This window comes from Scatophagus argus, chromosome 19 (assembly GCF_020382885.2).
Source record: "Scatophagus argus isolate fScaArg1 chromosome 19, fScaArg1.pri, whole genome shotgun sequence".
NCBI classification, from domain to species: Eukaryota; Metazoa; Chordata; class Actinopteri; family Scatophagidae; genus Scatophagus; species Scatophagus argus.
This window is the reverse complement of record NC_058511.1, coordinates 1,060,159-1,087,984: the sequence shown is the minus strand read 5'-3', so window position 1 is coordinate 1,087,984 and position 27,826 is coordinate 1,060,159. Positions and strand designations below refer to the sequence as shown.

The 27,826-nt window shown below is 43.3% G+C and overlaps 2 protein-coding genes and 1 non-coding gene across 9 annotated transcripts in view; 1 reads left to right on the top strand and 2 right to left on the bottom strand.

The window, feature by feature from the left end:
• Window positions 1–16,395: 16,395 nt before the first annotated feature.
• LOC124050413 (5-hydroxytryptamine receptor 1B-like) lies at window positions 16,396–19,808 on the bottom strand. Its single transcript, XM_046372924.1, is given in 2 exon segments — window positions 16,396–19,515; window positions 19,517–19,808. Coding segments are annotated over 2 exon segments (1,185 nt in total). The 5' UTR covers window positions 19,540–19,808; the 3' UTR covers window positions 16,396–18,353.
• Window positions 19,809–23,402: 3,594 nt separating this feature from the next.
• LOC124051103 lies at window positions 23,403–23,566 on the bottom strand. Its single transcript, XR_006841751.1, has one exon. It is a non-coding gene; the product is annotated as a U1 spliceosomal RNA (small nuclear RNA).
• Window positions 23,567–24,019: 453 nt separating this feature from the next.
• The window catches only part of mei4 (meiosis-specific, MEI4 homolog (S. cerevisiae)), a 53,110-nt gene continuing 49,303 nt past the window's right edge, over window positions 24,020–27,826 (top strand). For 4 of the 7 annotated variants that reach the window (XM_046372930.1, XM_046372926.1, XM_046372931.1 and 1 more), the window contains exons 1-2: window positions 24,021–24,238; window positions 25,164–25,428. In XM_046372930.1, coding sequence (XP_046228886.1) covers window positions 24,182–24,238; window positions 25,164–25,428 — 322 coding nt within the window. In that variant the 5' untranslated portion in view covers window positions 24,021–24,181. Of the gene's footprint in view, window positions 24,239–25,163; window positions 25,429–27,826 lie in introns of all 7 variants that reach the window. The other 3 variants (XM_046372928.1, XM_046372927.1, XM_046372932.1) reach the window with 3 other exon arrangements.

Genomic DNA, 27,826 nt, shown 5'->3' with positions numbered 1-27,826 from the left:
CACACACACACATACACAGCTTTATGGTACATCATCCAAAGTCCAGCACATCCAGATCTCTGCTGCTCACCTGCAGGTCTTGGCTGCTGCACCAACAGGTTTTCTTCACTCACAAAGCCCCTCCAAAAACCAGACCACTTAATGTGGACTTGAGTCGTGCTGTGAGGACTGTGAGTCTACGCTGCTCTGTAGCCCAGACTCCCACTCTGCTGTGGCAACTGGTCAAATAACGTCACTGGGAAATCAGCACAGTGACTCAAGGATGACTAAAAGAACAACACGAGTGCAGATGGACACACATGATGAAAAACAAACCACACGGATGATTCGGAGAAACGCAAACTTCACTGTAAACCTGACAACAAACACTGCTGGGAAAAGTATTCAGTATTCAGATCCCGTGCTGAAGTACTAATACCACACACAAAGGTCGTGTACTGAGTTAAGTATTATCAGCAACATGCCCTGCTTCAGCTTTGTGACCATGCATTTTTATAGAGATTATTTAGCATAAGAAGGAGGGTAACTTTCACTTCAGTGGAAATATTTGAGTAAAGTATAAGTACCTCAAAGACTGAGAATGGTTAAACAATACAGATTTTAGTCTTTGACAAAAAGGTTTCTCCTTTCTGTCATGTTGTCAGGCAATCAGAATGATCACCTCTTAATCTTCCACGGGACACACCTGATGGTTGCAGTTGCCCCAAAGGACGACACTGCAGCCAGCTGAGATCTGATCAACCGGACCAGTTCCAATACTTTCCGTAAACAGGAATCCTTTACACACCAACACATGAAAGCGCATATGATGGCCCACCACTCTGTAGATACAGGATTACTTTCTGACCTCTGACCCCTGACTGTGTTCAGGTTGTTTGTTTGTGAGATCTGTGATCGAGGGTCTGGAGCTGAAGTGAGTCAGCAAACTGCCTGAAAGGTCACTTCTAATGTGTTATTGTGCTTCTCGGCAGCTCTCACTGCTCGCACATCAGCTCCTTTCAAAAGTCAAAACACCTACAGAGAGCAGCGTCGACCTGCAGCTCAGCGCTCACCTTGGGTCCTCCACAGAGAGGGGGCAGCCATGTAAATGACTGGCCAGAAAATTACAGACGTCTCTGCCCTCCTGCGTTAGAGAGCAGCCGCGGACGCCGGCGTGACATTTCGTCTTAACAAAGCATTTCTGATTTCACGGATGTGAAAGGCCACTCCATCAGCTGAGCCGGACAGAGTATTGTTGCCCCGGCCACACAGCACTGGCATGTTTCAAATGTTCTCCGTGGGGTATTTGTGTCTTCTAGTGTTTGGGGATCAGAGGATAACCACGCTTGCATTATTCCTGCAGATTGCAGTCATGAGCGACTCCAGTGCTCGAGTCCGAGTCAGACTTTCAGGGAGAAAATCAGAACCAGACGAGCTCCCGGCTGAAATAATTAAACTTTTCTCTGCTTTCTGTCATGCCGTTGATGTGGATAAAATCAGAATACGAGTCGCTTCATATGACGGGTTTCTTCGTAGGGACTGAAGACGATTTTGTCCCAGACTTGTTGCTCCACCACCACATTCACTGAAACCAGTAAAATATTGCTTTTCCTGCCTGTTATCAGGTTTAATGCTTCTAACTAGTCTAGACAGTCTGGACAGACATAACAATTAGCCTGTTATTATATTACAAATTACATGTGAGCAAACTAATGATATGCAACGAAGCACAATTAGAAAATATTTGTCGGTCATTTGCTTTCAGCTGCCACATTTCTGCGTATATGACGTCAAAGTTGGAAAGTTAAGAAATCTTGTTGAAACTTGAGGCGACGCTCGTGTCAGTTTTCCCATCCAGGAACTAATTTTGTTGATTGTTCTGACAACACATGAATACACACTAATGTACGATCGTGATGAGTGCGATACGACACCTGTGACGTTCAGAGGTGTGACAGGTGAGAAGAAGAGTGGAATAAAATGTTGACACTCAATAATAAACTTTCCTTCACACAGGACAGATTTTGGTTTAATCCTTCAGCTCATAAAAACAAAAGTTAAAGCAGTCAGCTCATCCAATAATACAAAATCACATTTTCTGTCTCCTTCCCACGGCAGCTGTCAAAACCTTTTCTGTATTCTGTCAGTAACCGCAGCAGATTCGTCTCGTCCTCTGGCTCGCATTTTGTTCTTCGTCACGCAGAAATCTGTTCACCTTAAAGGTCTCATGACATTCAGCTTTTGTAACGCAGATGGTTTATTCCCTCCAATATTTTGCAATGAAATGCTGTTTTAATAAAAGCTACAATTTGAAGGTTCTTCTTTGCTCTCATGTCTCCCCATTTCATTTCACTTACAGGAAATCAGATGCAGCCTCTGGTGATAAAAGCAGGATTTCTGCTGGGCTGGACAAGCACTCAGACAGACCTTTGAAATGTCCAGAAGAAGTGTTTGCAGAAGAACTTATCGAGCTTCTTCTTCGTGGAACGTCATCTTCAGGTCTGTCTCGGATAAAAGTCCCCACTTGTCCCTAAGACATCATCCCATAAAGGCCATCCTTTAAACTGCCGGTCATGAATCCCACCTGTTCTCAAATCTTTGGTGCTGAAGTTTATTTTTCATGAATTAACCACATTCACAATACTGTGTCCTTAACACGTGTACAAGTGCAGCAGTTGATGCTGTGCTGCAGTAGTTACCAGGTAACAGGTATCTGTCCTTTATCTTTATCTGCCTGTCATTTTGGGGTCAGCCTGTCTTGGTTGCCTTCTACTACTGAGTGTACAGTTAAAAATGAGGTGCAGACAGTGATAATGCTTGTTACTGCTGCTGCTTTGAACAACATATCGGCAGAGATCTTTCGATCCGGAAACACTGCAGACCAGTGGAGACCTTTCCAGTATGGCTGCGATGTTGACATACAATCGTTCCAGCGACCAATGAAGCATCTTTGTTTCCACATCTGTGGTTCAACGTGTGATCAGGATCCTCCTGAGCACCTCCGTTTGGTGGTAATGTGCGACCAGTCGAACGATCCAGAGCACCCTGGAGAGATTATTTATCTGACTTGGACTGAGAACGAGTCAGGATCCCCAGGAGGAGCAGAAAATTAAAGTTAAGTTAAGTACGACATGCTGACTTTTAGCATGTCAGCAGTGAGTTATGTCAAGTCAAGTACAGCTGAGGTAAAATACGCTGAGATTTTCACCTGCTCAAAGATGAAAAGATGAAGTGAGAGAATCATTAAAGTCAGAGGAACTCAAAAGTTTCATCATGTTGAGATATTTCAGCCTGGAGCTAAATCCAAACGACTCTAGCTAACTTTAAGTAAGTGGGACTGGGTCTCGTTCCCTCTTTATCAAACCTTTGGCTTTGCTCTGACCGACTGGTGACCACATGAGCTCTTTCAGTCTTTTGTCTTTTCTCACATTCATTACTTTTAGCAGAATGTTCTCGCCCAGGCTGAGTGCTGTTCAGTCTTTACATAAAGGCCTGATAATAACCTCACTCTGTGCGTGTGAAGGTTTTCTTCTGGGGTGTGTTTATGTGACGCCCGTAACCTTCTGACTTATTGTGTTCATAAACTACCTTCCTTTGCAGGTTGAAGAAGAAGTTGAAATATTTCTGCAGTGAGTTCTTAGTGTCTCTGAAGCCTCGTTCACACTGTCACAGGTGTGATTGGATCCCAGCTTGGTAGAACATACATAAATTATGCATATCGTTGCTAAACTGGAAAAATGTGATGTTTTGGTGATCTAAGCTAACGAGAATCTTGAGTGTTTGCCCTGCTAAAGTGTTGTTTTTTACACTTCCACTGACTTTTCTTTATCTTTTTTCTGCTTAAGCCTCAACTCACCGAGAGCATCCATTTAGCACATCAAATAACGCTCCCACATAAAAGTTACTCGATCAAGGCATGTTCTTGGGCAGAAGCTCCCTGCAATATCATGACATTTACTGTCCAGAATCTCGGCTCTGCTCCTGAGTGGAGCCCGACAGATAAGCCTGCAGAGACGCCTCGGCTGAGCGGCTCTTTATGCCCAGCTGAGAGCTGTGAAGAACTGGGCTGCTGCCATTGTGGAGCCACGCTGAATCACCCAGGAGTTATCTCAACCTCAAACAGCTGAGGAAATTGCTCTCTGAAGCTGTAAGAAGAATGTTCGATTTCAAGAGCGATGGTCAGAAAAAGCCAATATGCAATAGATTTTTTCTCCCCCTCCTCCAAATGGAGTTTCGGGGTGGATGTGCGAGGCTGAAGCAATGAGACACATTCAGGGGTATTTGAGGACTCATCTGACTCATAATGTTCTGTCGCCAACTTGCAGTAAATGTTTTTCTCATGTGAGTAAACAGAATATTACAGCCAGGTTCACACAGTAAGCTCCAATCAGATGTCCAATCAGATGTTGACATCCCAGGTGGAGTCGTGTGTGAGCTTTACTTCCGGTGGTTTAAACTGACTGTAGATCAGCCTGCCTTAGACCACGTGTGTAATGCTTTTACAGCCATTTACAGGATCAGGACATAATCAGATTCTGGAAAGTGGAAAAACTGATGGAGGATGAGCGTTTTTGTTTAATCTGGTAAAATTAAAACCATCAACAATCATCAGTCAGTCCAGTGCTGCTGTACAAATGTCCAGTGTATTGATTTGCAGCGTTGCTCTCCTGACACGGGATATATTAAAGGAAATATTAAAGGACTAGATGCTTCGTCCACTTCTGAGCTCTCATCGTTTTGTTTGGATTCCTGCCACTAATCGTGTCAGGACTCCCGTGTTGGTAAAGCCTCAATTAGTCTGGAGGATATTTATCTTATTTTAGTGTAATTTAAACTGTCACTGTAACGTGATGCTAACAGATTCAGTCGGCAGTCAGTTACAAACCATGTAAGCAGTATAACCTGACAGGATGTTTAACAACAAGACTATCAGCTGTCCAGTCATGTCATCATCAACAGCATGAATAATAAATGAGTAAAGAATCTAGTTAAGTTTAAATGGAGCTGCTTTCTCAGCGACATTCCTTTGGAAATCTCCATTTTCTTTTCTTAAACAAGCACCAGTTCCCTCCAGAAAATTACTAAAAAACAAATAAAACATGCATCACCCTGCTGTCCCATTATGCAAAATAGTGCATAGTATTTTTGGTATGCGGTTTGGTGCAGACAGAGAATATGTTTAAATATGGGTGAACTACAGTTCAGACTGCAGTGTGGACTACAGTGAAGAATCAGTCTCACTTTATCTTACCTGCATGGACCAGTGAAGGTCAAACCAACAGCACAGACGCCGTCGTGGTCTGTGGGGGATCAGGACAAGAACAAGCTGTGGGACGTGACCTTTTGTTTTCACTCCGTGAGCTCAGCGATGGCCTGTTCAAAGGACAAGTCAAGACCAGTTTGTGATATTCATCTTAAACATGATCGTGATTTCCCCAGCTGGCTTCAGCCCACAGCTGGCTTGGTGCTGTCGAATATGAAATCAGCTTCTACAGAGCCGGAAGGACAGCAGGGCAAAGAAAATGACAACTTTTGGGAAGTTTACATTCTCTGATTCACTGTCCTACCCAGACATCATTGTGCTAAAGAGGCAGGGTAACACTGAGTGCACATCGGCTGTCTGGAAAAGCACATAACCCGATCAATAACCAGGACGCCCTGGATGAGATAAGAGCAGACAGCAGGTCAATAGCTCGACAGAGTGTGAAGTTACTCATCAGTCCAAAATCCAAAAAGTCTTGTGGAGACACGTTTGATTTTTGGAGGAAATTAAACCACATCAAACTGTGGCTTCAGTTATTAGATCCTCAGTGGGGCTTCAGTCTGCGAATCTAAAAAAGATTTCAGTCAAACTTTACTTAAAAGCTCTCCATCATTCCTCCCTGTTGACATTATCAGAAGGCCCAAAGTGGATCAAAATCGATGCAGCAGAAACAGAGATATCGACTTTTTTATACCACACATTCTTCTTCTCTGTCAAAATGTGACTCCTACGTTACCCACAATGCAACTTGACTGCTGACACTTCGGTCAGAGATTCAGGTGCATGATGCTAGCTGTGGCTAATGAGGAGCAGCTGCAGAGGTCCGGTCAGCTTAACGCCACACCAACGGATTTGTTTCAGTTTCAAACTTGTGGACGTCGCTTGAGGACATTTATCAGACGTCACACACCCTGGAGACACACACACACATCAGCAAGCAGGTTTTCACCTGCTCAGGTCTGTCTGCTGATGGTGCTGCAGTCTTTTAGCATCTGGTAGTTAAACTTGAGTTCCTCTTTGGTTTCAGGCTGGACTTTAAGTGTGTAAGAAAAAATAAAAGTCCTGATGGCTTTAAGAGCACTTCAGCAACTTGTGAATAAATAATGGATACAGGAGAGAAATACTTCTGCTTATTGGTGGATAAAGTGTAAAGAATTACACCTTTAAACAACATTAAAACGTTCAGCTACAACTGTGAATAAAAGCAAACTAATCTATCCCCTGAATAAACAGTTATTGAACCAGAATGAGCCCTTTGTAGAAGTTTGATGTTGTTTGTTAATGCAGCTCAGACTCACCGACTCGATCGAGCCTTTACAGTCTGGCTCCAAACCGTCCCATCTATACTGTGCTTTAAAGCAGCCGAGTGAGGAATCACACACCGAAGCTTCTGACAATCTGCTTTCAAATCCAAAATATGCTTGCAGAAATAAAATATCAGTATAAATAAAAAGTGCAAACATTAGGCTCTTTAGTCATGTTAGACAAGAGAGAAAATGTCAGGTGAAGTAGGAAGCATATGGAGGAGGCCAGAGGATCCTGTGTGAAGCTGAAAGTCAGCAACGCAGAAAATACATTTAACTTTCAACACATACGTAAACCCAAACCAAAGCTCTAAACCTAACTAAAGTGTGACTGTAGGTCACATGACAAAACGCTGTTGTTGTTGATCTCATTCTCCACCCAATGAGATCACATCCTGCCCCCAAAATGATGTTGTCCTCATTCAATGATCCTCTAACATCTTCATGATTAATAAAAATAATCTAAGGAAAAGTTCTTGTTGGTCTTCTCTCTCGGGGCGAGATGAGGGAATGGAATCAGACTTATGAGCTGGAGTTAGCTTAGCTTAGCATCAAGCAGCTAGCATGGCTCAGAGTGAAAACCCCAACCCTCAGCTAGCATATAAACATTTCAATAGTTTGTAACACTAGACTGGAGTTGTGATTTAAGTATTGATGAATGTATTGACAAACAGCTGAACTCCTGCTGTTGGCGGCTGAACAGATGGCCATGAACAGGCCATGAACAGACGGCGATGGGTAAAACAGTATGACACAGCTGTAACAACACGGGAGAAATAGTTGAAAAATACTCATTAAAAATTAAATATGTCCTCAAATTGGCTCAGAGCTTCGTCATATTGTTATGAACTGCTTGTATAGCAACGCTGCCAACATCTCTGAAACTCACTGTGTGACTCCTTTAGAGACAATTACTTCCTGGACTCACGTCACCACAGGAAACACAAACATGAGTAATCTGACATTTCTCTGATTAGTATCATCTAAACAGCACAATTTCAGGCTTTCACCCTAATTTCTCATTCACTTTGTCTGTCCAGATCTTCCCCAGCTGGTCTCAAATTTGATCTGGCAGCCTCTCAGTCAGTCCCAGGCTCTGTGCTCTCAGAGCTCCAGGCTGTCGCTGACAAAAACTTCAGCTTTGCCTGCCAGGAGGACTGACATGTTTTGCTGAGATGAGGGTATCATTACACCCACTCGCCCAGTCGCCGCCCCGCCAAGCCAGCGGTCCGTCTCGCACATCGCCTCCTCTCACTCATCAGCATAACGCTCCTCTTCTCCTCCTCTTCTCCCGGTCTCGCTGCCACGAAGCAATACAGCAGAGACTGTTATGCAAACAGGTTTGGTGCTTGTTTGCCTCTGAATCATCTACGGCTGAAGGCCTGATAGTCCCTATTTTCCAAAATAAACATGACATTACATAGTGCTGCTGTTCCTCCAAAAGGACAAAAATAACAGAAAAGTTTGGAGTTTTATTCAGCAGAGTTTAAAGTGCAGTCTGAAATCATTTTGCAAGTTTGTTTTACATTCTCACAGTAACAAAAGCCAAATTGCATGTTGATATTAGGATGAAAGTAAAGTGTGCGCAATTAAAGTCAACTTTAAGGGGTTAAAGACTGCAGAATTTAACCTTCAGAAAACTAAAGCATCTCCCCAAATGTGCCTCGGGGTCCCGCGCTTACATCAGTGATGAAGATTTTTTAGATAGATAGATAAATAGATAGATACTTTATTGATCCCAAGGGAAATTCAAGAAGACTCCCTTTCTTTTAAAGACTCCCTTTGTTTAACTGGAGTCTTCCTAAATGGCAGTTCAGTGATTTAATAATATCAGCTGAAGCCTACAAGCTTACAGAGTATGTGAGGCAGGCGAGACCAGAAAACCAGAAGGCAGTGCAGCAAACAACATAAAGATTTCAACATGACAGTCAGGACGGACACGAGGGAAAGCCGCTTGACCCACGAGGGACACTGACAGGAAGTGCGAAACAACAGAGTAAAACAGAAAACAACTCCAGTAAAACCCCATGAAACCACAAACACAACAGGATCTGATCGTTACAATGCAGAGAGGCCACAGACACGTGACAGCATGACAGCAGAGGAGCAGAATGGTTTCTAAAACCTAAAAATCTGAATCCACATGGAGGGATTGTGTCAATTATCAGCTCGTTAAGGCATCTTAAAGTTTGTCTGCTAGTGATCGGTTTGGCTCTTTGTTTAACACTCATCATTTGTGAGGCGATGGACACCACACTATATGAAATATGAAACTAGAAGCAGATGCTTGTGTTTCCTTCAGACTTCCTGTATTCTTCCTGTGAGGCTGCATTAAGCCTTTAAAAGTTGCATGTAAAGCTAGACTCCCAAATCCCAACAGCTCATTGGCTAATGCAGATCTCTGTCTAGTGACGAGTATAAAATGTGTAAGAAAAGAATTGAGGCACAGTGTGTTGTGTCCAGTGAAATAAATGGTCCTTCATCACAGCTGTTCTCCTCTGACCCACAGTCCTGCGTTCTGATTGGTCACCTCTGCATGTTGGTCCAGGTATGTACACTGTGAAGGATTTATCTCACTAATGCACTTATCATGTTGTGTCAGTGCTGTCCAGGCCTCAGAGACAAAACTCATCTAATATGTATGCACAGTATTTCTTACTGTCTCTTTTAGTCCCTCTGAAGGTTTTAGATCTCATTCCTGACACAAATGTTTGAGAAGTTTATCTAAATATTTCATCTCTATGGAACAGTGAAAACAGGTAGTGAATGTTCCTTTTTGTCAGTGCTTTAATGTGGAGATTTTTTTTTCTGATTTCCTGTAACGTGATTTGATTTGGCGTCTCTGAAGACACAGAGTCAAAGCGTTGACTTAACTCTTGCCTCCACCCTGAGCCTCACAGGGAGCTCAGACTTCCTGCCTCATCCACATTCTGAATTATCATTTTAATCATTGCTGCGCTCGCTTCTCTAATGCTTCTGCTGTCATCTTAAGTAATGACCTCCAATGAGAGGTACTATTAAAGCCATTTATTATGCTGCTGCTGCTGCTGCTGCTTTCTTCAGCAGACAATTTACCTCTCTTTGCACCTGTGACACCTGTAAAACTGTAGGATAAATATTCACAACTGCAGACGGAGGAGCAGCAGCGTGGGGACGTCGTGATCCTACAAAGACTCCCCTTGTCGGACGTTTAGGCTGTCAGCATTTTTCAGGCTCTTCTGGACTGAGGCTGTTTCCCCTGTTGACATCCAGGCTAACAAGGCCAAAGCCAAACAGGCTGGCAATCGCTGGCTTAACCTACAACCACGTGTTGTATTTTATAGGCTGATCATACTGCATGTGTTTATGGAAAATATTATCCTGAAAAGTAAGGGCTGGTGTGAGTGTGGAAACAGGTTCACAGATTTATTGATACCAATACCAATATCAATAGCAGAACGAGAGTCCAAACAGATCCAGAAGGGCAGGCAGAAAATTTCAAAAAGATCAGGCAAAGGGTTACCTGTCAGGTTTCAACCAAGCAATTAGGATGAAAGGCAGAAATCAAGTGCTGCAGGTGAGGAGGTGGGCTCTGTGTGGGCCAATCAAGTTCTTCCACACCAAACTCATCAAAATTGTACACAAGTACAATAGTGGAATAATAATTTGCATTTTACTGCTGAAAATGTGAATCGAGCACTTTGTTGGCACGTTTCTCCACTGCCACCCTGATATTTTCCCTTCAGTGAATGATTTGACTGCTGCCTCCACTTCCTGCTGACACGTTTGAATCTTTCAGCCATGCAGAACTGATTTCACACTCGCAGCAGCTCATCAGGATTCTTCTGTAAATATCACTGATGTTCAGCACGCTGCGGAGGGCAGATACTGTACGCTCGCAGTCAGTTATTCATCACGATGTGTGTGTTTTTCACCACGAGTTCATCGCATAACAAAACTCACGCAAAGCTCAACCAGGAGGGCATATGTTAGTGGTGATGAGGGAACGCTGAGGCAGGTTTGGAGGAGCTGGAGTGTTTTTTGACCACACACACACACACAGCCTCCCACTCAGGAGCACACACTCCTCTCCATCCATCCACACCGTCTGTGTGTCAGCTCGTTTTACTGTCGTTATTGTTGCTGTTGTTTCTTGTGCTGCGACGTCGTGCTGAATAGATTGTGTTCAGATGTTTTGTGTGTTTTTGTTTGTTTGGGAGTGGGATGTTTCTCTGAGCGTTACCTCGCCTACACATATCATCACATGTTTCTTTCTCCTCTTCTTCCTGCAGTTCTGTCATTTAGCTTTTATCCATCTATTGACCACAGTGGAACAGGGACTCGGATCATTGACTCAGGTTTATACTTCTAATGCAATACATCTCAGAGAGACATGTTGCACTTTTTACTCTTTACGTTTATCCCACAGCTTTAGTTACTTTACAAAATAATACTGTTGCAATTAAAATATATGAAGAACTTAAATTAGAAAAGAAAAATGGAAAATACAAGGAAATTATAAAATAAGTAGCAGATGAATCCAAAATGAAAATAATCATTAACTACAGTCCAGCTCCAACAGCTCCAACAGTAAAATCCTGCTTTTACAAATGCAGGATTCAGACGGGTGTGTGGGCGGGAACTCGGAGCTGTGGCTCCACCTCCTGATCACTGCTGCACAGACTCTGGCTCCAAATGACATCACCAGAACAAGATGGCAGCACTCGTATCAGGGATATTTTGGTTTCACGTTTGCACAGTGGGAGGAAGTAGAGACACGTCGAATCTCTAGGATGTCTGTCAGTTCTCTAAATAAATGCATGAGGCGCCATCGATGTAATTTACTTTTATATTTTAAAAATGTATTCACTTGATAATATGACTGTACTTTTACATGAGCAGGATTTAACTGTTTTTTACATTTGAAATTTTACATGTAGTTTCATATTGGGTTGTTGGTACTTTTGATTGATAGATTGCAGTACTTCTTCCACAGCTGCTGCTCTCTTCTGTCTCATGTGTAAATCACATTCATGTTCGACTATTAAGCCAAGACAGGACAGGAGGAGGAGGAATATTTCCCCATTCAGTTTTATCCAGTGTCGTCTCTGTGTCTTCTTCAAGGCCAAAACTCCTGAGAGCAAAAAATGAGACGTGTGATTCCATTGAGAGCTCAAGAAATCTGTCGCCGCTCTGCAGACAATGAGCAGTGAAAACGCAAATCAGAAGCCTGTTTTTAAGCATCACAGGACATTTTCTGGTTCAGAACTCATACAAGCCTTCAGTTTGTGCTTGGAATCAGTTTCTTTTTGTTTCATTCACGGCAGCCCAACAAATCAGACGTTACAATATCACAAATTTGACTTGGAGAGTTTGTTTTCCTCTTCAGCAGGACAAATCTTCCCAAACATCTCACAGTCAGCCTCCATTTGCTATAAAATCATTTTAAATGCTGCTTCTAGTTTAAAAAATAAATCTGCCGATTATTTGAGGAACAGGTACGCTGGTGTGACGTCGTCTCTCATCTATATTCCAGTCAATGTTTTTATTTGGCTTCTGCAGCATGACAGATTTCCAGCAGAGCCTGTGTTGCCATGGTTTAGCCGAGCATCAAACCATGGAAACAGTAATCAGGGGGCCACAGCGGTCTGATCGATTTCAAAGGGAGCCAACAATATTAATTTCTGACAAAAGGAAAGAATGACGTTGGCACAGGGTTTTGCTGTTAGTCTCTCAGAAGAGCTTTTTCTAATGGAATGGAGATTTGATGGATGTTTCTTCAAGCCCAGTCTCACCATGCTGACAGAAAATTAAGATACGCACCATTTTTTAGAAAGTGACATGTTTGCACAGTGCAGCGGCACAGGAATGAGAACGCACTGTGAGAATAATATTCCAAATGTGTTCTTCGGATATTAATGATTTGTTAATATTATCAGCCAATTGTGAAGAAACAACAGTGCTGATGTTAAGTCTAAGACTTCTCTGTGCTGTGTAGCAGAGATATCTACTGAGGTTAGCATGCGAGCCAGCTAGCCTGGCCCATGCTAACTGTAATACCACTTCTTACCTCTAGAGGCAATAGTGAGCCACCGTAGCATTCAGTCTGCCTCTTTCCAACAACACCTTTGTGGTTTTCTTGATGGTTCTGGCTCTTGATATTCCATAGCAGACCCTGCTGTAACCCCACACAGGTTTCCCAACCTGTGCAGGTCCAGTCTGGCTCTTTTTGTTGTCTGCTCACCCTGCTCTAGTTCTGGAGCTCATTCCATTGCCGGTCCCCACCAGCAGCCCAGCAAGGATGTCCCCTGCCAGGGTCAAAAGTCTTCCTCCTCCTCTCGAGGTCCAAAGCCCCTGTGCTTGTGGTGTAAACATCAACGTCTCCCAGTGCAGGTAGGTTCTGCACAGTTAACTCATTTGCTCAGCTAATAGTAGCTGTTAGCAGTTGCTGGTGATATGCTTCCCTCTATTTGCTTGAATTCGATACATGGCCAATTCTTATATATTGCAACATTTAAAGCACAGGTCTGCTGATATTAACTACTATGTATGTCTTATTGTCAACGCTTGCCATAAAGAGATAAAACAGTGAATGTATTGACCAACAAAACTAACAAGTACTGTGTGTACCACACTACCTGTGTGATTTATCTTGTTCCTGTGTGACACAGAGCCCCATTAAAAAACAATATCAATGAGCCACACTGTTGCTTCTTTATCATCATAAACAAACACACTGTAAATTATTTAGATTTGGTCCCACACACACAAAAGTCCAAACCAAATGTGGATTAATACAGAGCTGAAAATAGTCCCCAACAAATACAATACTTCCTGCTGTCTGTCTGACATTACATATTTGTGAGGTGTTTTTAGATTTACATCTTCAGCAGGAACCGATGGGCTTGGAGCTAAGACACCAAAACAGGAAGTCAGACAGTGCTGACACAAAGACAAACACATTACTGATAGTTGTGGTCTTATCCGGGGTTTTGTTGATAGGAACAAAAACGCTACCTTTATACCTTAACAAATGTAAAAGTTTACAATATTTTAATTTGGATGAAAAATGCACAGTAAGAGACAATCACAGGGTGCACGTGTCCTTAAAGAGATGAGAAAACAGCAAAAAGAGACAAAATGTTGTGCCACACCAAGTCAAAGATGAAAGGCCGATCTGAATGAACATGATACTAGAATTATGTTTTAAAACCCCAGAACCAGAAAACAGCTGAGTGTCCCTGATACTCAGTCCTGACATGCTTTCACTGGAATTTCTTCTCTCGAATCTATGCTGCATTTGATTTGTACTCATAAGTGGTTTTCCGACTTCCGAAGCCGGAAGTGACAATTAGAACGCCCTCGAAGTCGGAATTCCAACTCGCCAACTCGGTCGTCTGCAGGGGACACCGAGCTCGCAACCCAAGATGGCTGCCCTGAGCATCGACTGCAAATAAGAGCAGTGTGTGTGTGTGTGTGTGTGCTGTGTGTTTTTAGGGCTTTTGGCCTTTTGTGTTCAATTTAGTAAGCCGACATAATACTGTCCTGCTGCTACCTATAGGGATCCAGCTGTGGTCTTGTTAGGTATGTAATACGTGATGTGTTGATTATCAACTGGTGCTGCTTGTAACCTGTTGATGTTGCTATAACAACAACGGCTGAATAGCTTTACAAACGAGCTGTCTTGTGTTGTTGCAAATAGAACGCATCCAACTCGCTTTTTAATGGACGTGGTGTCAGTCCGAGTCTGGTGTTAGGACTTATGAGTACAAATCAAATGCAGAGCTAGTTCCACGGGAACTTCTGACTTTTTCTGGAAGGACACATTTTTGCTGAGATGTGCACACTAATATCCTACATTAATAAATTATTAATATAATACTATTAACAACAGTCAGATATGCAGGAGTAAAATGCAAAAAGAAAGCAGGCATGCATTTGATAAGGGATTCATAACTGACATTTTGATTAAAGATATTTGTTTTTTCCCTGATGGTTAATTAAGTTACAAACCGTTAATGCTGTCAGACGGCACATCAATCAGCTGACATCTGTGAAATGTTTTATCATCACCAAGCAGACCAAATACCACAGCAGATCCTAACAGTGATAAAAGAAATGTCAACGCTCTCTTTTTCATAAATCTTTGAGTACTGGGCAAACTATGAAAACTTCATGATGCCATACACCATTTTATTGATATTTTGTCAGTTTTCACAACAGCAGCAGTGCTTTTTGTGCTCCAAGTGGGTTGGATTTCATCCTCCAGAGCAGAGCAGTTACAGTGCATCGCTTATGTGTGCCAAAGCGTTGTACAGCAGAAGCTAACCTGGATGAAATACAACTTCCATTGGATTGACAGAGCCACCAGATGAGTTTCACACTGAGCTGATCAATACTGTACACAAAGAGGCTATTCACCACAGAGCTGCGACAAAGCAGGATGGCTACAGTAAGCCCACACTGTAATTTGGCTCACACATCCGACATAGCTGCAGAAAAAGTATCTCTGGTACATGAGAAAGTGGGAGCCAGTGCAGCCACAATTCTCTGGCAGCCATCTTTGATGTGATTCAGCAGGACTTTCTGTCATGTATAATTCACTTGTTTTTCCTTTTTTTCTTTTTACAGAGACAATCTGCTTCTACCAGTGCAACAAACTCCTCGCAGCTGTTCTGCGACAGCTTTCTGGATTCTTCAGGGTCATTTAGTAAGTTTTCCTCCTTTCATTTGCGAACAAATGCATGTCCTCATGTGCTTACAGTTCAGGCGAACCCCAATAAAGAAATATTTTAGCTTTCCTGCTGAGAGTTAGATGAACAAATTGATACAATTCTCATGTCTGTGAGACCATGAGACCTTCCCTGACTTTCTGAGTTTTCTATAACAACCTGTGGCCTGATGTCTATGTAAGAGACACAAAACATCACAAAATATCTAATATATAAATCATGTACCTTACCTTTCTTCGCCTCTCCCACAGCACCAACAGCATGCAATAGTAGCTAATATTAGCTTAGAAACGGTCAACAAAAGACCAGCACCCAGAACAACACAGAGTCCAGCCTCAAAGCTAACAGTACTGCAAAGAATGTCAATGTCAACATGTTGTAGTATTGTGGTTTAAGCTGGCTAATGTTAGCTCGCATTAGCTTGCTGAACAGCTAGCTAGCTATCATCCAAAACTACTGTCTTGATAGAATTACTGCAGACTCATTACAGCTGATGTGGCTGGTAGACTGGCTGTATTGCTTTATCAGCTAGCGCTAGTGCTGTGTTCCATTTAACTCAGAACATCACACCTAAAATGACAGCATTCCAGTACAACAAGTTGAAAAAACAACAAAAACTGATCTAGCTAGCAATACCAGCTAATAACAAGACATTGTGCAGTATTTTACAGACACCTTAGCAGCATGTCCACAAATAGAAGCTGAACAATATGTGTCTGATTTATTGAGATACAACTAAGACGTAAGTGCTAATAAAGTTTATTCTACAGCTTTCACTGCTGTGATGTGTGGAGCGGCCATGTTGGATTTTGATTTTGAAATTCTGACTAAATTCACCATTGGTTACAGCTAGATGGCTAACCTTAGCTTAGTTGCTTGTTAAGGTTATTACTAGCAGGATATTATCTGAGTGTGACTGCCTACTATGACAGAGTGGATATGTTTAGCTGACTAGCTTGCCAAATGACTTCATCTGCAGTGAACCGTGGTTCTAAGATGTGTATTAAGACAAATGTTGTTGATTTTAGCCAACAATAAATGATGTAAAAGTGTAAACCTTTCCTGAATTTCCCTCTTGATCAGTAAAGCATCTATCTATCTATATATCTATCTATCTATCTATCTATCTATCTATCTATCTATCTATCTATCTATCTATCCATCTAAAGCAAAGGTGTATAATTAGCATTAGCTGATGAAGTAATTTGCAAACAGCAAGCTAGTTATTGTGGTCCAAATAAATGGAATGGTGTCATTAAAAACAAAGATTTTCTGAAAGTTACACATAGAGCCTTTAAATATGAAGTGAGCCAGCAGACCAATGAGGGGAAACAGCTAACCCATCTCTGTCCAAGGTCTAAAATACTCCTGCCAACATCTCCAAAGCTCACTAATTAACCTGTTTCACGTTTGTTTCACACTCGGACATGGGAGTAGTATCAACTGTTGCATTGAACTCTCATCAGGAAAGCAAATAAGTCCCTAAAACTGTTCCCTAAAATAAACAAGACAGAGTTCCTATGCATTTTTAGATCACATTATGAGACTTGCTAAATTATTGCACAAAATGTAGAGGGCTGTAGCCAGCAGTTTGGAAATACTCAGGGCAATGTCCCCAATTTCTTAGCATTTTTATCCCCACACAATGGCCTAAAGGCCTCCTCCACAACGCCAAGATTTTGATTCCAGTAGAGAAATAGGCTGCTAATGAAAATGATTCCAGTTTAGTTGATTTTTGGCCCAAATGACAGTATAGAGTAGAGCAGTGTAGAGCAATGTTTTCATCACTGGCGTTTTGTCGTCATTAATATTATAATTATTATTTGCATCATTTGCTGAAACCCTGCAAACAAACAGATTGGATTTTTCTTCTTTTTCTTTCAAAAATGTTCTTCTCAAGGATCAGCAGCAGCTGCAGCTTGACATTTAACATGTGATGATTTGGTGGGAGGAAAAGTGTGATTTTGATCAGAATACCATGACATTTTCAAGCGTTTTAAAGAAATCATCCTCCACAACCTTCCTCAGTGTAGGATTCAAATTCAAAGTGGTGACTGTATGAACATTCCTGTTCATTATCAGCCGTGGTCAGCTAGATTTGGATTTGTGTTTGGTTCCCCTGACATGAAATGGAACATCAAAGCTAATATTAACAATTAAGAATGCATCTTCAACAAGAGGTCTGGTAGATATAATCAGCTCTTCTTTCCCTCAGAGTAGGTCATGTTGCACTATTTTACAGTGTGATAGCCATTCAACTGAGCACAATCCAGACTCTTCAGGAAATTAAAGTAAAAACCACACTGGTGCATACAGATTCGTACATTTACACTCATTTTTGGAGCTTTGTTTAAAGTGAATATCAGTCACAGCAAGAAAAAAAAGAAAATACACACACTGGCCACGGCAATGAACTAGATCTGTCTTTTCCTCAAACTGTAATCATACTTTTATCTCCGCCTGGGCCAGGCACATCTTAGGAACTAAACGAAACGTTTTGTAGGCACCAGTTATTTCCCCTTATTGAGTCAGGAAAATGAAACAACACAAATTGTATTTTTTGCCCTTGGGGCTCATGATAGCTTAGTCCTAAGCTGTTTGTGCTTACCAGTCAACTGATATTGACTGTCAAACTTGTATGGCAAAGTGAGTCTGTAGGCTGCAGTCCAGTGCAGCACGTACAGGTGGGGGCCCCTGCATCTGGGGCTATGGGCTTTCTCCAAGTCACTACAAGAACACCTTCAGCCGCAACACCAGTCACACAGTTTCCACACTGACACATCCCCTTCCTCTCTGCACTACCAGTGGCCGTCTGTCTTTAAATTCCAGCGGTTGAGAAATGACAGCCATTCATTACGCAGTGCCATCAGAGAGCAGAATGCAGGCTGGATGCAGGCAGGTCAGCACATTTTCACAGTCAACCTGCCGCCACCTCATCATAAACAATCTGGATGGTGGTGGTGTTACCCTCAGGGAAAAGCTGGGGAGTGAAAGATTTGCGGGTGAGTGTGGATTTGATTCGATTCTGGCATATACAGATGATTGGGGATGGGTTTGCAGGGGGAGGAGGGGGTTATTATGGCTGGTAATCACCGTTCATGCCCTGCAGCATTTGAAACGAATTAGTTTGTGGAAAGCCTGTTTGAAGTCCTCGTTGGACATGGTGTAAATGATGGGGTTGATTAAAGAGTTGAGGTAACCCAGCCAGGTGAATATGTCAAATAGCTCCGGGTGGAAGCAGGACTCGCAGACAGGCACTAGAAGAGTGTAAATGAAAAACGGGAGCCAGCATATGATGTAGGCTCCCAGGATTATCCCCAAAGTTTTGGTCGCCTTCCTTTCCCGGGCGGCGGAGATCCGCTTCTTCTCCAGCAGCGCGTCGGACACAGTGACTTTGACTTGACTCACGTTGGCGGACGAGGTAGTGTCACAGGAGGAGGTGTCGTTCGTCCCGTAGTTCAGGGAGGTCGTGGACGCCACCGAGCCCGGGGAGTTGGTGATCAGGTGCGCCGAGGTGAGTCTCTTCCCCGGCTTGTTGTGAGACTGCTTCAAGATGCGCTTTCGGGCTTCCACGTAAATCCTCCCGTACAGGGCAATGAGCAGCAGGGTGGGGATGTAGAACGCCCCGAAGGTGGAGTAGATGGTGTAGAAAATGTGGTCGGTGTTCACATTGCAGCTCGTCACCTCCTCTGCTTTCACCTGGCGCCAGAAGAAGGGCGGCAGGGAGATGGAGATGGCGATCACCCAGGCGGTGGCGATCATGCCTGCTGCGCGCCCCGGCGTGCGCTTCTTGGAATACTCCACCGCGTCAGTGATGGCCCAGTAGCGGTCCAGCGCAATTACGCACAGGTGGAGGATGGACGCGGTGCAACACGTTATATCCGAGGACAGCCAGATGTCACACACCACCTGCCCCAATGTCCACGTTTGGCTGACCGTGTAGAGCGCGCTGATGGGCATCACCAAAATCGACACCAGGAGGTCCGTGACGGCCAGCGAGGCGATCAGAAAGTTCGCCGGGGTGTGTAGTTTTCGGGACTGGTAAATGGTGGCGATGACGAACGCGTTTGAAAGCGTCGTGGCGAAAGTTATGAGGGCTAAGGTCACGGCAAGACCCGCCTGGAAAGCCAAGTTACTGCCTTTCGCCTCCGCCTTCGACGTGAAATTGGCATGGGTGTAGTTGGTGGAGATGTTCAACAGCTCTCCGTAGATGACAGGCGTCGGTTTGAGCTGACTGGCATTCTCCATCCCTCCACCTTCCCTGGTCAGATCCCCCTGTCATTGAGCTCAAAGGAAAGCCTGGAGATCACCCTGAAAGCACTCCAATATTCATCCACCGCTCGCGCTTCTCGTCTGTGGTAAACCCAAAAGGAGAGCGGCTCCATCTCCAGCAGCAGCAGCTATCCAACGATCAGACGACAGGTGTAGGCTGGGAGACGCATTTCTGCCTCCTCCTCTTCATCTTCATCACTTCACCCGCAGCATTTTATTACATCTACTTAAATATCCAAGAAATACAAATAAAGGAACACACGAAGCGCCCTCTCCATCATCCCCGGGGTCGTTTTCCAAATAAAATCAGCTTCCAGTGCACAAATGAAAACACACTTTGTCGTCTTTCTGCTGCTTTTTAATCCGCTCAGAGTCTCCACACAAGTTCAGAGCTGCTCAAGTCTGACTCCTGCTTTTATACTGCAGGCGGCGTCTCTCTCTCTCTCCCTCCCCCCGTCTCTCTGACTGTCTGTCTGTGACTGTCTCTCTCCCTCCCCCCGTCTCTCTGACTGTCTGTCTGTGACTGTCTCTCTCCCTCCCCCCGTCTCTCTGACTGTCTGTCTGTGACTGTCTCTCTCCCTCCCCCCGTCTCTCTGACTGTCTGTCTGTGACTGTCTCTCTCCCTCCCCCCGTCTCTCTGACTGTCTCTCTGACTGTCTGTCTGTGACTGTCTCTCTCCCTCCCCCCGTCTCTCTGACTGTCTGTCTGTGACTGTCTCTCTCCCTCTCACTGTCTCTCTGACTGTCTGTCTGTCTCTCTCCCTCTCTTCGTCTATCTGACTGTCTGTCTGTGACTGTCTCTCTCCCTCCCTACGTCTCTCTGACTGTCTGTCTCTCTGTCTGTCTCTCTCCATCCCTCCGTCTCTCTGACTGTCTGTCTCTGACTGTCTCTCTGACTGCCTGTCTCTGATTGCCTGTCTGACTGTCTCTGTCTGTCTCTCTGTCTCTGACTGTCTGTCTGTATTCACTTCAGTTGGCTTTACTGGCATGGCGTTTTGAAACATTTTTATCAGAGTCACATACAAACAGAAGAACACAAAAAAGCTACATAATAAAATTAAATAAAGAAGGAACAAGAACAACTGCCACCTTTTTTCCATTTGCTGGAAGTTATGAAATAAATGAAGTAGAGTAAAAATTACAATATTTATTTATTTCAGCCTCTAAAATGTGGTGGACTGGAAGTATAAAGTATTAAAAATAAATAAATAAGTACTCAAGTAAAGTGGAAATTCTACTTAATGACAGTACATGAGTAAATGTACTCAGTTACATGCCAACGCTGCCATCTGCTCTCTTAAAATCTATCTTTCAAAATAAAATTTTCTGCAGGTTAATTATCTATTTATCATCTGAAATTTGTGAAAAACACCAGTTTCAATTTCCCAAAGCTCAAAGTGAGCTGATGTTTAAAAGGTACTGAGTGTATTAGCAGAAGATAACAGAAACCAGCAGCTCTGCTTCAGAAACAACAGAAATGTTACCAGAATTGTTTTTCATTTTTTTGTTTTTCTGTCCAGTGATTAGAACATAATATTAATAACATATATGCAGCGCTTATCAGAATGATCAGTTACAAGGTGAAGAAGATGTACGCAGAACAGGAAATATCAAGTGAGGATCGGAAATTTATGTCAAATAGTGAAGACAAAGTGAGCAAAAGGAAAAATCATGTAAGACATATAAAAACACATAAATTGAATTATAACTTATTGACAGCCAGTGGTGGATGAAGTACTCCTTTACTTCAGTTAATGTAATGTAGTAAATGTACTGCAGTAGAAGTAAAACAGAGCATATATGGGATGAAAGTATGTGAACGTCTCCTCCCTTCCCCGCCATCAGACTCCATCTCTTCTCAGTCTGTGTGAGGGGCTGCAGAGGAGACCTGCTGGGTCATAGTGCCCCAGGACTTCCTGTACAGTGTGATGAGTGAAGGCTGGTGAGGGTTGGCACCTCGTCAGCTCCCTGACCTCCTGAACACAGCTGGGGAAGCTCCAGACTCCCCCCACACTCCACTGTTTAATATCTGATCACAGTTTACTGAAGGGGAACCAGGGAGCAGAGCCTGAGGAGGATCTCAGGGCCTTCACTGATGGAAAAATACCACGCTGTAAAAATACTCGTCACGAGTAAAAGTCCTGCACTGAAAGTGTTAATGAACATATCTGTGGAAATCTGTGGAAATTCTCAGTCATCCAGGTCATATTCACTCAAAGAGTTAAAGCAAGGCACCTGGACTTGTGAAGATTGACTTGAAGACGTTTCACTGCTCATCCAAGCAGCTTCATCAGTTCTGAAAAACTGTTAGGTGGGGAACAAGTATATATACCTATACCCCTTTGCAGTTGGTGAAGGTCTCAGCCATACTAATAGGTCCTACTTTTATGTTCTGTATTATTAATCTGAATGTGCAAAGTAACTAAAGCTAATAAATAAATGTAGTGGAGTAAAAAGTGCAATATTTGTCTCTGAATTGCAGTGGAGAAAAAGTATCAAGTGCATAAAATGGAAATACTCACGTAAAGTACAAGTACATGGAGTGCAGGTAGTTACTTTATCTGTTTTAGCCACTGTGGAGCCTCAGGATTAAATATTTCCATTGCTGTCCTTGTATTGTGTGTAAATAGAGTTCAGTTTAACTGAACTGAAACATACATCCTGCTCGCATCATCCTGCTGCCATGTTGGCGTTAAGGCACCAGCAGTGAACTGACATCCTGAGGAGGAGCTGCACCTCATCTAACGCTGCCTTCTTCTTTTTCATTCATTCATTCATTCATTCAAAGCTTCATTTAAACAGGCAAGGGAATTGGACTGCAGGGTTCCCTCTGAGGCAGTTCTGGCTCAAAAATTAGTTGCAGCATACAACCAGTATTAATTTTCAGGGTCCAGGTTTTGTCCATAAATCACTGATCACACACCATTTCACCCTGACAACGTCCACTCTGCACATTACACCCATGCTGTGCAGCTCCAGTGGCCTCTGCATCGATCACTGAGCTGAGTCACAAAGCAAAGCTCCCCTTCCTGACCTTCACCTGCATGCCTGCAGGCTCTGCGCTGACTGGGGGAATCACATCATGGACACTCGCAGCTCAGATGAGATACCTTTGGAAAGGTGGCTGGCCTCAGTCTCTGTGAGAGGCCGAGGGTCTCGGCCGTCCAGCAGGACCTCTGTCTCGAGCTGCTGCCTCTCTAAATGAAGAAGAACTTTCAAATACTTTCTCAGCAGAGGGATTTTTCTCCTGCTGTTGTCCACCTTCAGCAAATACGTTGCAGTCTGTCAGAGCACTGATTGTGCATTAGTCTGCTGATTATTTTCTCCATTAATCAATTGACTGTTTAGTTTGTAACGTGACAGTGACACCTTCTTTTGTTTTGTCCTACCAACAGTCCAAATCTCAACATCATAACCCAGAGGCCTGTTCAGTTATCCATCTCTGCTTGTGATGACGCTTGAAACAAGAAAGGAAAAGGAACACGGCTCCACTATGACCTGATTTTAGAGCATGCTGACCCAAAGTGGATTTGCATTAAAAATAAGTTGGAATATTCTTCCTGTACTGAAACATGGAAAGCACCATATTTTGAAAGCAGGGTTTGCATGTAAAATCTGAATTCGTTGCTGTATAAAAGTGGTGGAGTTCAAGTTAAAAGAAGCATAAAGTAAAAATAGTTAAGATAAGATAAAGTGATAAAGTGACATATTTTGTCATTGGAGGGAACTCACTCCAACGAAATTTGTTCTCTGCATTTAACCCACCCAAGTGACGTGCACACACACAGCAAACCCGGGGCGATCCACCGGTTACGGGTCCGACACCCTAACCGCTGATCCACGACTGCCAAAAAAAAAAAAAAAAAAAAAAAATCAGGGGAGAGCGCGAACGCAGTCCCCCACTACCAGAAATTATGCAGTCGAGATTCCCACATTTGGGGAATTCGCAGGGGTCAGCACAACCGGAGTGCAATGGCTGAGCCTCGCCCTGGGTGAACCACCTTCTTGATCATGGTATCTCCCCTGCCAGGTAAGTATGTAGTTAAGTATTCAAATATTGTACTTCAGTACAGAATCTGAGTGAAAGCATTTTTAGTTCCTTTTCACTGCTGTGAAACAGCCACTGCAGTCCGCAGTGAGGCCCCTGAGATCAGCTCAGGAAGGGGCCCACCTGCCGCTGCACGAGCCAAAACAGTCACACGTGTTTCGACAACAACAACAACAACAACAACACTCTTGCATATCGAGGACGCTTGAAAATGTCATTCAGGAAACTTTCAAAAGGTTAACAATGACTGTATGCAAATTTAGACAATTATCAGTGAATTAGACTACCGTTAGTTTAACACAGGGAAACATATCAGCAATGACTTTTTCCACATGTGTTTGCTGAAAACCTGAAACATTCTCGTGAATCTTCCACAGAGTCAGGGTATTGGTAACTGTTCAGGTAACTGTTTCACCCCTTAGAGCCACTGTGTGTGCACATTTCATTGGCCAGGTTCGGCTCAGCGTGCTCTGACCTTTGTGACAACAGGTCCAACATGGCTGCCTGTCACAGAATGTGACGGTCACGGTTCTGTCTGTAACACCTGTTCGTTTAAGCTGAGCTAGCATCAAAGTCGTTACAGCTTTCTCTTACTGTTCCCATTAATGGGGATATGGCTAAGAGGCGTCGAGAAATGGAAAGTAAGGACGAACATTTACAAGGTAACTTCATAAACCTTGTGAAGACTTAACATGAACAGTTTGACGTGTTAATTTTGATGAACAGTGCGAGCTGTTGCGGCTAATCGCGCACCGCGGCCACGTTAGCTAGCTACACGGTAACCTCACGGTTCAATTCATATTCATTGTTTTCAGCAGTAGTTGTATTTACTTCCGCTTTTTGGACACACATATGGATTCAGTCTGTCATACAAATAAATAAATAAATCAAACAAAAAAAGATACTACAAGTTTAGTGTAGCTACAGTGGTAGCTTAGCTTAATGCACCTGATCTTAACAGTAACTCAGCTCCGTTAGCTGCACGGTAACGTGTTGAGCTGTCCTAACAAAGTGCTGCATTTCAGTCACATATCGGAGAGCAAGAAGCTCAGCGGTAACGTGATGTGATGTTTCCCTCAGTGTTACGGTGTTCGCGGGTTTCTTCTTTGAGCTGCTCCAGTTAAAGGTTAGGAGGCTCGCATAAGATGCTAATGTTCACGTTTATGCTGTTTTAGTGATGCTTTTTTATCCGTAAAACGGACGGATACAATGTACTGTTGTTTTAAGTCAAATACATCTTTCACAAACTGGTATCATCATTAATGTGTTTCAGCAGTATATATATATATATATATATACGGCAGGAAGCATTTTGTAAGCCGACACTTGAGCCTGTATCAGTAGCTAATGGTACCCAGCTTGTATACAAATACGCATCCATGTAGGCAGCAACTAATGATCCTTTTCATTAATCTGACAGCTGATGAATCTTTTGATCTATAAAAAGAAAAAGAACGACACAAAGTTTTGTTCATGTTTATGTACTTTGCCCTCAGCAAAACAAAACATTATTTAGTAAAACACGCACTGTCTGATGTAAATATAAACTGGCTGAAAGTCGAGGCTGACTTGTCGTTTGATTCACAGTGTGCTCTCTGTGTTTCAGGAGAGAGTCAAGCCGAGTGGCTTCTCATGAAGGCCAAAGTCGCCCTGGCAGTGGCCATAGTAAAGAACAAGCCGTCAGGGTTGAGCAGCAGACAGTTCACTGAGGTGTTAGCCAGCAAGCTGAAGAGCCACGACGAAGGCTGGAAGGAAAAAGCCCAGGAGCTTCAGCAGGAGGTGCTGAGGCTGCGACAGGAAGTGCTGATCACCAGAGTGACGTCGAGCACGAGGAGCCGCACGGAGGAGGCAGGTAGGAGCAAGTATTCAGATGCTTTACTGAAGTAGAAGTACTGTGTTTCCCCCGTGACTGTTGTACTGTTATATCTGATCTCTGATCAGCTGATTGCGACTCCTGCAGCATCTCACTGTTGGAGTTCATTTTGACTGCAGCTAATGATTACTTTCATTCTGGATTCATCTGCTGATTATTATCTCCAGCAATCCACTGTATTTATAAAACTAAAAATAGTGAGAAATGTGGTCCCAATTACCCAGAGCTCAAAGTGACCCCTTCACAGTGTTTTAGTCCGAAGCTCAACATTATCACAAACACATTCAGGTGAGTGAATGTGCCGTCCGTCTGAGTAGAGTTATTGTCACAACAAGAGCTCTTCTGACAATACACGCAGCTTGACTCACTGTCGTATAAACAGGTTGAAGTTCTTTTTTAAATCAATGTTTCAGAATAATTCATTCAGTGACCTGCAAACGAGCCACGGCTAAAAGGTGAGCTCATGTCAGAGGAAGAGCAGGCGGTTTACACCAGCACAGAGTGTCTTTACTGACGCTTCAGCGTGAGGAGAGGACGTCTGAAGGACCAGCACCCGGGGACACGACTCCTCAGTGAGGATATCGCACAGGGCTGCTAATGATTGCATACGTAATGCTGATGAATGTGGGCTTGTCAGCTTTATGACTGCGTGTGCCTCCTTCTGAGGTCAGTGTGTGTTGTTCAAACAGGACGCTCAATATTTCTTCACAGCAGGCTGCTTTAATGACATTTCATGAGAGCTTTCATTAAATAAACACAACAATATTAATGACATGTAAGACGTGTTCAGGTGAGTGCGGGGGTGGGGAGTGCAGACGCTGCTGGCGACCAGCTTGTTATGAAAGTTGTATGAACTTCTCACTGGACCAACTGCACCTCAGGGCTGTTGCCAACAATTCTGATGCTCATTTTTGCTCTGCTCATTTTTCAGGTTGTTTGATTAACCATGTGGTCTGCAAAATGTCAGAAAGTAGTGAAAAATGAACATCATAATTCTCCTATATCTTCAACCCAAAAATAATCTTTTTTCTGGTTTTTGGGGAAAAGCATCAAATCCTCACCATTGAGGGGCCTGTCAGAGTTAATTTGATTTGTGGAAGAACAATATCAGCCTGGTTAAGACCCAAGTTGAAGCAACGTCTTGTGCAACGTCCTGGAAAGCCACCAGTTTACACCTGTGAGGTGATACAATGTATTGTCTCCACGGAAACCGCAGCGTACCTGTGTTTACCTGCTGCCATTTTACTCTGTCTTTTGTAGCGTCTTAAATTTGAACAAGTACAATGATGGTGAGTTACAGTTTCGTTTTAGTTTTGTTAGTGACCCGACCAGCCAGCTTCGCTGCGAGCTGATTGGCGGTGGAAACAGATGACGTCTTGCACGTTCCCAAACCAACCAGCAGAGACTTGACTGAGCTGAGTGTCGGAGACCCCGTCACATGGGTGGAGTCAAGCTGAGGGCCTCTTCACAACACCTGTTTGTGTGCTATAGAATGATGAAAGGGCAATAATTATTACATTATATACTGAGCTCTAAAACCAAATCAGAGACGGGAAAACAGAAAAGTAGATGCTCAGTTTCCAGTTTACTAAGTTCAGCTAATGCAGGCTAACAGTCCTGTCAGACGCCCCCCCTTCAGTGATATGAAAAGGGGTGGACAAAATAAAAGAAACACCCGTCAGTGATCAGCTGCAGCGACACGTTAACTTTTAAAATGTTTGTGTCTGTGATTGCAGTGAAATCCACAGTGTTGTTTACATGTTGTCCAGCTCCAGCCTGCACTTAATGACTGAGTTTTATAATGAGGAATTACTGTAATGCACAGCTGAGAGTGTATTTGTCCTTGTGACTCGTTTTATGACCAAGTTATCTTGACTGGTTTAAATTGTGTTATAATTCACATAGGAGGTGTTTTTTTCTGTAGAGAAAATGTCATGATGGAACAACACTGTGTTCACTCTGCTAAAACACACACACAGGGTTATAGTGTGGCCTTTATGACAGCACTTGTTTCAAGGAAAACACTCGTCCTCCTAAATCTACCGGCTCAGAGGCTGAGGGGGGACATTTAGGACTGCAGCCTGTGAGGGGGGTCACCAAGGTCCACCTGTCCAGAGTTATGGGCTGCAGTCCCTGTAGTTTCACTGGTGTGTGATTTTAGGGACTGAAAATACAACATCATAGTCTAGTCATCATCATAGTCTGCCCTAAAAAGGAGAAAATACTTCTACAGCTTCACATGTGCCTGTCTCACACATACCCACATTCACATGAGAATCCAGTTTAATGCTCTGGATTTTGCCTCAATGTTCCGTTTATTCAGAGGAGTGATGTGGCACCACAGCAAAACAATTTGCTCACAGAGAAAATATGAAAG